The 10,445-nt window shown below is 35.5% G+C and overlaps 1 protein-coding gene across 3 annotated transcripts; it reads left to right on the top strand.

Moving 5' to 3' along the window:
• The first annotated feature begins 1,152 nt into the window (after positions 1–1,152).
• LOC106777157 (probable UDP-3-O-acyl-N-acetylglucosamine deacetylase 2, mitochondrial) lies at positions 1,153–7,526 on the top strand. Of its 3 annotated transcripts, none has more exons than XM_022775843.1 (7): positions 1,153–1,324; positions 1,404–1,712; positions 2,169–2,375; positions 2,883–2,918; positions 6,733–6,797; positions 6,899–7,043; positions 7,250–7,526. In XM_022775843.1, exons 1-7 carry the CDS (start codon positions 1,268–1,270, stop codon positions 7,346–7,348), a joined length of 918 nt encoding a protein of 305 aa, XP_022631564.1. In that variant the 5' UTR covers positions 1,153–1,267; the 3' UTR covers positions 7,349–7,526. The 3 variants fall into 3 exon arrangements, with proteins under 3 accessions (XP_022631564.1, XP_022631563.1, XP_014520172.1); XM_022775842.1 differs by having other exon boundaries at positions 2,817–2,918; XM_014664686.2 differs by having other exon boundaries at positions 1,153–1,318; positions 2,817–2,918; positions 7,250–7,525.
• The last annotated feature ends 2,919 nt before the right edge of the window (positions 7,527–10,445 follow it).

Below are 10,445 nucleotides of genomic sequence, written 5' to 3'. Positions count from 1 at the left end.
GGCGAGGTGTGGGGAATTGTGAGATATGTGCCTTAGGAGACTGTGTAATCGCTTACCAGAGAAAATATTAAGTTTTGTACCGAAAGTTGGTGGCTACTCCCTGGGTTTTTTGGAGTTGCTCACAAGTGAGTGGTTCGTGAAAAGTTGGGTAATGCATAGTCAATGCACTGGTAAAACATGTTTGACCATACTTGGGAGCCCCTCAGCCAGGCACTGTTAGCAGCTCTCATGTTTTGGTACAAACCTCCATTTTCTCACTGGTAAACGATTACAGGGCCTCTGTAATCGCTTACCATAGCATCAGACCTGCCCCTATCAACCTACCAAGACCTGTACTTGCTCAAAAAGCTGTTTTTCATTATGTTAATCGATAACACTCACCCAGTAAGCGATTACAATAGCACCAGGCCGATGCCATTGCTGCAGGAACTTACATTCCAACCCACACAAACCTCTACTTTGTCTTCCCCACAAACATAGGGGTCACTTAACTTAGATAATGAATCAAAATTAAATAACACATGGAATCAACAGTACAATAAAATATCCTTTCCAATAATAACTATCTCTGTTCACAATCATATTAAGTGATCCAAATACAAATATACATACTTAAAAATCTACCAAATACTACACTATTACAAAAATTACATAACTCTAAACCAAGTTTTGAAGATCCAATCTCTGCAGACGAACCCATAGTATAAAAAAGGGAACAACTTCCACGAAATACACCCCTAACGACGACAGAGGCGAAACCTAGCTCGGAAGACCGAAACCCAACGAAATCCTTCAACCTCCCTTCACATTGCTCACCGTTTCAGAGCCTTCAGTAAATGGACACGGAAGGAACAACTTCAAAGGAACACGAAAACATTAAATGGATGCAGAGAGAGCTTCGGAAAGAAACAAAAACCTACAATAGAGCAAAAAGAGAGAGAGTGGTTAAAGAGAGAGTGCTTCGAATGAGAAATACTGATTCAAACCACTGAGGGTGTTTTTGGAACAACACAAAATCTCCTTTCTCAAATCATTATTTTAATTGAAAAAAATATTCAATCACCCAATAAATTGTTGACACGTGGCGTTTGGTTGTTAACATGTCGGTATCCTTTTAATATTTGCTGATGTTTGTTTGTAGGCGTTGCGAGTGAAAGAAATTTTGATTTTAGCCAGAAGCGACTTGTTGCCATCCTGATGGAAAGTGTGGATAGTGAAGACAAATTGGTACCATATATCAGTGACATTTTGACGTAGACAAGTAAAAATGTCAGTCTCCAAAGCACTCAAGTCATCAAAACTTGTGTCATGGAAACCTGTTCGTGTTGAGATTTCTCCCAAATGCTTCAACGATTCACAAACGTAGTTCCTGTTACACTAACCTCTTCGACGCGCTTTTGCAGACGGGGCGTCTTCAGCAAACCCTAGCGGGATGCGTGGAGAGGAACGGCGTGGGTCTGCATTCGGGGAAGGTTTCGTCGGTGAGGCTGTGGCCGGAGCTCGCTTCCCGAGGCAGGTACTTCGAATTTCGTTGCCGTTCGATTCCCGCCGCTATCGAGTTCGCTCAGATTTCGCCGCTGTGCACCTCTCTGAGCAAGGACGGGTTCCGAATTCGAACCGTGGAGCATTTGCTTTCGGCTTTGGAGGCTTCGGGTGTTGATAACTGCAGGATTGAGATTGAGGCTTTTGATGATAAAGAGATCGACGCTGAGGTAACGTTGTGGAAGCATTGTTTGGTTTGGTGTAAAGAAGATGAATAGCCTGTTAAGTTCGTTGTTGAAACATTGAAATATTGAAGAATCGTTAAAATGAATCCTAAAAGCATATAAAGTCGGCTTACTAGAAAAAGTGAATCAGAGGGATAGGTATGGGTTTGAAGCTCACTAATAAAAACTAACTTATTGGCAATTCACGTTTCTATATTAAAAGACAAATTAATCCCCTAAATAGATATTAATGAAATATATCAAGGTAGGTATGAAACTAATGGATTCATTTTAGGTTTATTGGATATTCTCCTTTGCTCTGCTTCATCATAAAATTGTTGCAGGATTTCGTGCAAATATTTGTGAATTCTTTCCTCCCTTCCATTCCTGTTTATTGATTTCTTGTATTGTAATGAATAGTTTGTACTAGAAAATTATTAGTTCCAGTCGTTTCTTATACAGATTCCTATATTTGATGGGTCAGCAAGGGAATGGGTGGAAGCAGTGGAAGAAGTTGGTTTAGCGGTGGCCACTGATCTTGATGGCAATTGTGTTGAGAAAATGGCACCACATGTGAATGAACCAGTGTGTGCTTGGAGAAATGATTCTTTTGTCGTTGCATTTCCTTCTCCAGCTGTTCAAATAACTTATGGCATCAATTTTCCGCAGGTAAAGATAGGTTAACGATACACTGGGTTGAGATCATAAAAGATTTCTTGGCATGCCATTTAGAGATTTCTCTCCTATAAGTTAAAATGAGTTTATCCATCTCTACATTAAAGAATCTCTGTCATCTCACTTTTCCAAAAGTAGAGGTGCATGAGTTGATTTTAACTCTTTGGTTCATTTTACCTCCATATTCTTCTGCAAGAAATACTTTTCAATGAGTTTATCGAGATTGTGGCTATGTGCTTTATGTGCTGTCAATTGTATTTCCACAACAAATTAAAGCAATTGCATGTATCTTGTTCCCAAATAATGCTAGGTTACAAATATGTTAATATTTTACATGGAATTGATTTTTATTATACAGTAAGGCCACATGTCTACTTTTTTAACCTTTGGTAGGTTTGGCATTGAATAATGGACAAATACACCTTCCTTTTGCAGGCACCTGTTATTGGCCGCCAATGGTTTTCTACTTACCCCTTGGATAATTTGGTTTATTCCATGCAGATAGCTTTGTCAAGAACCTTCTGCATTTATGAGGAGGTTAGTTCTGCAGTTTTTCCATTTATAATCTAGTTATTAACATGTTGGTTTGTTTCTACTACCATATATCATATAGTGGACAACCTGCTTAAGGTGTAAGATGTTACTTGTACGTGGAACTTGAACATTTGATATTAAGGTGAACTGGATATTGAACAACCATGCTTAATCCACATAAGTGTTGTCAACTATAACCAAATGACACCAACATGTTCTATCAAAAGCTGAATTTTCAGTAAATCCACTTAGACAATTAATTTTTGGTTGGTGTCTTCTAAACTTTTCTTATTATGATTATAATTGAATCGGATCCATACCTATTAAGGAAGGGGCAGTTTGAATGGACTCCCCTTAAGGAAGCTATTACAACAGCTCCAGTGCCAGTGTTGCCAAACTTCTCTCAGACTTTTCATGATTATAATTGCTAGGGATTGTGTTGTCATAAAACAAGAGGCCCATCGCCTACTTTAGCAAAGCCTTAGCGGACATGACCCTCTCAAAGTCTATTTATGAGAAAGAACTAATGGCTTTAGTGTTGTCCATCCAATATTGGAGGCTGATTCTTCTAGGAGAGAAGTTTGTGGTTCATATGGACCAAAGGAGCCTGAGGTATCTCTTGGAGCAACGAATTACTACCCAAAATCAACAAAAATGGTTGGCCAAACTGTTGGGGTATGAATTTGAGATTATTCATAGGTCAAGGTCCTCTAATAAGGTGGTAGATGCGTTGTCCAAAAGGTTTGAGGAAAAAGATGAGGAGGAGTTGGGGGTGATTGCGAGATCTTTTTGGCTGGAATTCTAAGCGGTCTTGGATGAAGTAGGGGGATCCGACCTTGAGAAAAATTATGAAGGACTTAGAGGCAGACCCCAATTCTCACCTAGCCTTCACCCTAGAAAATTACCGCCTACATTACAAGGGAAGACTAGTCTTGTCTGCCCAATCTACATGGATTTAGAAATTGATAGTTGAATACCATGTTATTCTCATAGGGGGACGTTCTCGAGTATTCAAAACTTATTGGAAGGTGGCTCGGTCCTCGTATTGGGTGGGAATAAAAAGGTTGTCACAGATTTTTTGGCCGCTTGTATGGTGTGCTAGTAGCACATATACCTAGCCTCGTCCCTACAAGGGTTGTTGCAACACTTGCCTATTCCACAAGCCATATGGGAGGAAATAAGTTTGGATTTTATTGTGAGTTTGCCCAAATCTAATGGTTATGATGCAATGTTGGTGGTGGTAGATAGGCTCAACAAATGCGAGCATTTTATTCCCATCAAGCATCCTTATTCGGCCAAATCCATTGTGAAGTTTTTGTGAATGAGGTAGTGAAACTTCATGGCATTCCCTCATCTATAGTCAGTGATAGGGATTCCACTTTTCTAAGTTTATTCAAGAAGGAACTTTTTAGACTTTAGGGCACTACACTGTTGATGAGCACAACCTACCACCCTAAAATTGATGGCCAAACAGAGGTTCTGAATAGAACTTTTTGAAACATACTTAAGATGTTTTAGCTCCTAGCAGCCTAAGAGTTTGAGTTATGTTCTACCTTGGGCAGAATACTGCTATAATACCAGTTTTCAAGGGGCAGCCAAATGCATTCCTTTTGAAGTGGTATACAGGAGAGCTCTTCCGTCCTTAGCCTATTTAATGTCTACTTCATGTCATGAGAAACTATAGTAGAGGCGGTGGCACAAGAGCTTCAAAGTAGGGATGAGGCCCTTAAACAACTAAAGTATCACCTCACTAGGGCACAAGAGCATATGGTGAAGTTTGCCAATAGGGAACGAAGGCCATCTTTGATTAAGGTGGGAGAGTGGGTGTTTTTGAAGATCAGGCCGCATAGATAAGGCATCCATGCTAATCAGGTTACACTCAAAACTAGAAGCCAAGTACTATGGTCCTTTCCAAGTGGCCAAACAAGTAGGACCTGTGGCCTTTCGATTACAACTTCCAGAGATAGCTTGCATCCATCATGTTTTCCATGTATCCCAATTCAAAATAGCGGTAAGGGCACAACTGGTTGAGAAAGAGCTACCGGAAGACTTGTAGGTTAGGGGCCAATTTGTATACCTCACAAAGTGTTAGAAAGAAGGATGAGCTAGCTACAAGGGGAACCAGTGCCACAAGTCCTCATCAAGTGGGGGTGGGGGGAGAGGGGTTTGAATAAGCTACATGGGAGGATGAGGTGACTATAAGGGACCAATTACCTGACTTTCACCTTGAGGACAAGGTTGTTCAAGACCTAGAGAGGAAGGGAAAAAATTACAAAGCACAACTATTAGGAGGGTTTGGGGAAATGGTTAGGCAGTTAGGGTTTCCTTAGGAGGTTTGCCTTTTTAAGGAGAGTAGGTTTTAAGGAGAGCGGGTTTTAAGGAGAGTGGGTCTCTGGGACAAACATGTTATTTTGTATCTTTGTAGTGGACAGGTTTGTACCTGTGAGAAGGGAGATTGTTCCCTTGGATGTTTTTGAACATTTTCTGTGATACCCACATAATAATACTAGGTCTTTCTGCGGTAAGTGTGTGTTGTGAGTTCTGTCGTCTAAATAAAGGAGAGTCTTGGTTTCTTGTCACCAAGAAATCTATCACATTTGCTCTTTTATTATCATATATCTCTTGGAAAATGTCTTTATCTAATTGTGTATGTTGGTGATATAGTTATTAAAGGAAATGATGCTGTGAAAATTACAGAGCTGAAGCCTACACTTTTGCAAACACTTTCAAACCAAGGATCTTAGGAAACTTAAATACTTCCTAGGCATGGAAGGACCTCAATCGAAAAATGGTGTTGTGGTTTTTCAAAGGAAGTATGTGTTGGATATGTTGAAAGAAACATGACTTTTTGATTGTAAACGCATGGATAGTCCTATGAATCCAAATAGCAGAATAAAGTGAGACCATCTCAAATCCAGAGAGATACAAAAGATTTGTAGAGAAACTTATTTATCTTACTATTACTTGGCCTCACCTGCCTTTTGCTACTAGTGTGGTGAGTCAATTTATGCAATCTCCTTGCATTGATCACGGGAATGTTCTTCACATTCTTAGGTACCTCACTAGGGGTCTAGGACAAGGTCTACTATATGAAGATAAGGAAATTACCTAAATATTTGAATGTTGTGAAACGCAAGAACAGAATGTTGTTGCTTGGTCGAGTGTTGAAGTTGAATATAGGGAATGTTGTTGCTTGGAAAAGCATTACTGACTTGTGAACTTGTGCGGATAAAACAGTGTCTCCAAGAACTGAAGTTTTGTGGAATTCAACAAATGATAATCAATTGTGATAATCAAAGAGCTCTTTACATTGCTTCCTACCCTGTGTTTGACAAAACACAAATTTACTCACATTTTGTTACAAAAAAGTTGTTGTCCAAGGAGATTTGCGTGTTTGTTTGCTTCATTGATCAACTTGCAGACATTTTGATAAAATGTTTTAGATGAGCTCAAATTCAATTTATATGTTCCAAGCTTGAAAAATATAATTTGTATGCTCTAGCTTGAAGGAGAGTATTAAAGTAGTTTTTATTATCTTCTAAACGAAAAGCCATTTTTGTGCTATATCTATATGTAACCCAGTATCCTGGGGGTTCCTTTTTTATTTTATTTTTCTCTTTTTCCTTAATCTTCACATCCTTATGTGTGTGAGGGTGTTTGTGCTTGTATAATGGACATAAATAAACAGTGAGATCCAAGTTAAGAACTCTTAAACACTTTTTCTCTTTAAGTAGTTATTTTCTTTAACGACTAGTAGTTGTATATGTTTGATAGTATGCAACTAACATTGGATACCCTGGATTAAAATTTCTTCCAGATTGAACCTATGCGCAATGCTGGACTTATCAAAGGAGGTTCTCTAAAGAATGCCATTGTTTGCAGGTATATACTTTGCTTTAAGCATGGATGATTTCCATGCTGCCAATTGTGCTTCTTAGCTTCTATGTTATTCATTTATAATTGGTACCCTTAATCTTTTGCAGTTCCAGTAAAGGTTGGTTGAATCCACCTCTGCATTTCATTGATGAACCATGTCGTCACAAGATCTTAGACCTCATTGGTGATCTCTCGATGGTTGCTCAATCGGGGAATCAAGGACTCCCAGTAGCACACATCGTAGCTTACAAGGTATGTGTGCCTTTGGTTCTCTCATCAAAATATTGTTTTCGTTTGTCAATTTTACTCCCACTGTCACAATTGGTGACGTTGAAATATTTTTAAGTGTTTCTTTTGTTGATTATGTACAAAACAAAGGATGCTATTAGTGATTTGAATTATGCTCGAGATCCGTGTTTTGAATGATTTTTAATGCGATTGATGTATGCTTGATGCAGGGTGGCCATGCATTGCATGCTGATTTCGCACGCCGCCTGATAGGAATGAGTGGAAAGTCCAACATGTTGACAATGGTTGCTGAGAAGCTGTTCTTTTAGGTGACTTCTGAGCTTCTATGCATAATGAAATTGTTATAGCTGGATGAGAAAATTTTGGTAGATAATTATTTTTTGTAGAAATTTTAAATGTTTTATATCAAACTATATTTTGTTTGGCTAATATTTTTTGAAAGAAATTGAAACTATCAAAACACAGGAAAGGACTGATTACTTAAAAGTGTATAATTTTAAATTCTAGATAAAAAAATTATTTAGTAACAATATATTTGTTAATCATTAGTATCAAAGTAGTTAAACTCGAGAGTTTACTAAAATTCATGAGAGTCTAATAAACTTGATTCGTAAACTTGACTTGTAAATTTTATATGAAAATAATTTATATAAATAACATACTTCTACTTTTAGCAAGATGATGTTTGAATTTAAATATTCTTTTACTCATCGTCTTCAAATGATAATTAGCGTTATTATCATCAATATTTATCTCATGTTTTCATCTAATACTTATATATGAAGATGAATTTGGATTGCACTCGACATAATTATATAACCATTCAAAGACATTTTGTGTTAACTATATTAGTTTTTCATTACAAAAATTAAAAAATGTTATAAATAAACATTGTTTTTAAAATTAAAGAGTAACTAAAGGTGATTGGGAAAGGAACGAGTATAGGGTTCACTAAGTTATAACTTATAACACTTAAACTATTTTGTTATAAGTATCTTCTAATATAAATCTTACACAAGAAATCAGAGTAGAGGTGGAACATGTGTTTTGGGCGATGATGAACAAGGCAATGACCACCTAGCTGACGACATGTGAAGCAACAACAGTGATGACAACAACAACTTAGGTGACAATGTCTGAATGCAACGATGACCACTAAGGCAATGACAATGGGCAATGAAGATGACATGATTGACTGTGAGTGCGAGCAGGAGAGATTGATTTGAAAACAGTGATACGATGTTCGATAAATTGCGTGAGGTGAAAGGGTGATGCACGAGAAAGTTAAAAAGAAGGGAATTAATTGCAAAAGCCCTAATATGGTGAGTTCATGCGAGTACATTTTGGTTAAAAAAAAGTTTTCATCGAATTTACAATCGAATTTACTAATTTTGCAATTGAATTTATCAATTTAACATAAAAAATGAGTTTGTTTTCGAGTTAATTTAGAAATTATAAGTAAACACGTAAATTGGTTCAAGTTAACTCTAGTTTGATTATCATGGTATTACATTTAAAATTAAAATTTATTGTGATTCATCTTCTCGCCTTTTCTACTTAATTATTTGTCACCTGAATATTTAATGAATATTTAATGTATGTTAGTAGGTCTTCTTCTATAAAAGTAATGAATTAATAAAAAATTAAAAAAAATTAATAGAAGAAACAATATGGGAAGAGTTGTATATTTTCTTGCGAAGGAAAGAAATTGAAAAGAATAAAGAAACAAGGAACATATGAATTTCTAAAAAGAATCTTATGATCTTTAAATATACAAAAGGAAATTATACTGAAATTTTTATCTAACTCTTAAATAAACACATAGAAACATAACAATAATTATGTCCCTGAAAACAAACTCATTTTTGTTATTCTACCTAAGACACGCACATTATAACAAATCTAACAAAGGATTTACCGTACCAAAATATTTCATAAAATAGAAAAATATGTAAGCATATGAGTATACATGACAAAACTATCTTGGTTTGTTCATATCCATCCTAAGTCCAGCCAATGTCATGTATTCTCTTACCAGGTACAATAAAAGAATAATTTTGCAATTTTAATAGATATTTTAGTTTGGATAAAATTTTATTTAGTACTCTGAAATTCATAATAATTATAATTTTTTCCTAAATATTTTATATTGAAAAAACTAAAATATTCTTTTTTTATGTTAAATATTTTCATTTATCATAATTTTTAATTACTTTATAAAAATTACTTAATTTTGATATTGAAATAGTAAAAGAATGGATACCGGTATATACTTATTATCTGATAGAAAAGAGGATAAGACATTTGATATAAGTTATCTATGAGAATGAGGATAATTTTTAAAAGAAAAATGGATATGGGATAAGAAAATTCTGCCTTGTTATTATTTATATCTAGATATCAATAATCAAACTTAATTACAATTAAGATATACATATTAAAATATACTTTTTAGAATTTATACATTAAAATCATTTTACTTAAATATTTAAATTATTTTTTTACATAAAAAATCTTTATTTTGAACTTATAATTTTTTAAAAATATTAAAAATATCAGTGACATTTGTAATTTTTAAATTTTAATATGATTTTACAAGTGCCACTTTACTTTTACATTTTTAGTATTTTAAAAAAAAGGCTTAATAGCTATTTTGTTCCCTATTTTTGTTTGGTTTGTTCATTTTGGTCCTCATTTTTTTTTGTTCAATTTGATCCTAAAGGTTGTAAAATCTGTTCAATTTGGTCCTTTTTTGAAACGGCGTCTAAATACTTAACGGCAAACAGTACACCTGTGCACTGTAGTGACGATTTGGCACAGGACTGCCTACGTGGATGATATTCAGCACAGTTATGTGGACCTAATTAAAATTAAATTGAAATTAGGGGTTTTTTATTAGGGTTTTCGAATGAAATTAAATTAAGGGTTTTCGAATCAAATTTCCCCAATTTGAAGCATAGTGTGGAACACTGGGAAGAAGAACACTAACGTGTGGCTGAAATCGAAAGCGTTCATCGTTGACACAGTGAGGTATTGAGTACTATTGTCGTAATCAAAGGTTAGTGCTCTGCCATTCTTGTGTTTGATTCTGTTGAACAAAGTTTTTTCTGTATAATATAAATTTTTTGGTTTGAAATTTGTGCGAACTGTTGATAAATTGGTTTGAAATTTGTGCGAACAGTGTTTATGTTGATTGTTTATGTTGATTAATTGGTTTGAAGAAGAAGATTGCGAATGAGACATTGCTAGCCAACCACCAAGAATGGGATGAAGATTGGTTAAGCTCTGGAACCCTGCACTTTTCAAAGTCTAATTTGAAAACCCTAATTTCAAAGTCTGCACTTTTCAACATTGCTTCAATTTGGGAATTTGTGCGAACAGTGTTTATGTTGATTGTTTATGTTA

The sequence above is a fragment of the Vigna radiata genome, chromosome 11 (genome assembly GCF_000741045.1).
Source record: "Vigna radiata var. radiata cultivar VC1973A chromosome 11, Vradiata_ver6, whole genome shotgun sequence".
NCBI classification, from domain to species: domain Eukaryota; kingdom Viridiplantae; phylum Streptophyta; class Magnoliopsida; order Fabales; family Fabaceae; genus Vigna; species Vigna radiata.
The sequence above is the reverse complement of the archived record's forward strand: the minus strand, read 5'-3'. Positions and strand labels throughout refer to the sequence as shown.

Excerpts from the sequence above, each read along its gene's own strand:
- LOC106777157 (XM_022775842.1), top strand. The coding sequence starts at position 1,268 with ATGTCAGTCTCCAAAGCACTCAAGTCATCAAAACTTGTGTCATGGAAA. Across the intron at positions 2,376-2,816 it reads ATGGCATCAATTTTCCGCAG|GCACCTGTTATTGGCCGCCA; the intron begins GTAAAGATAGGT and ends TTCCTTTTGCAG. Across the intron at positions 2,919-6,732 it reads CCTTCTGCATTTATGAGGAG|ATTGAACCTATGCGCAATGC; the intron begins GTTAGTTCTGCA and ends AATTTCTTCCAG.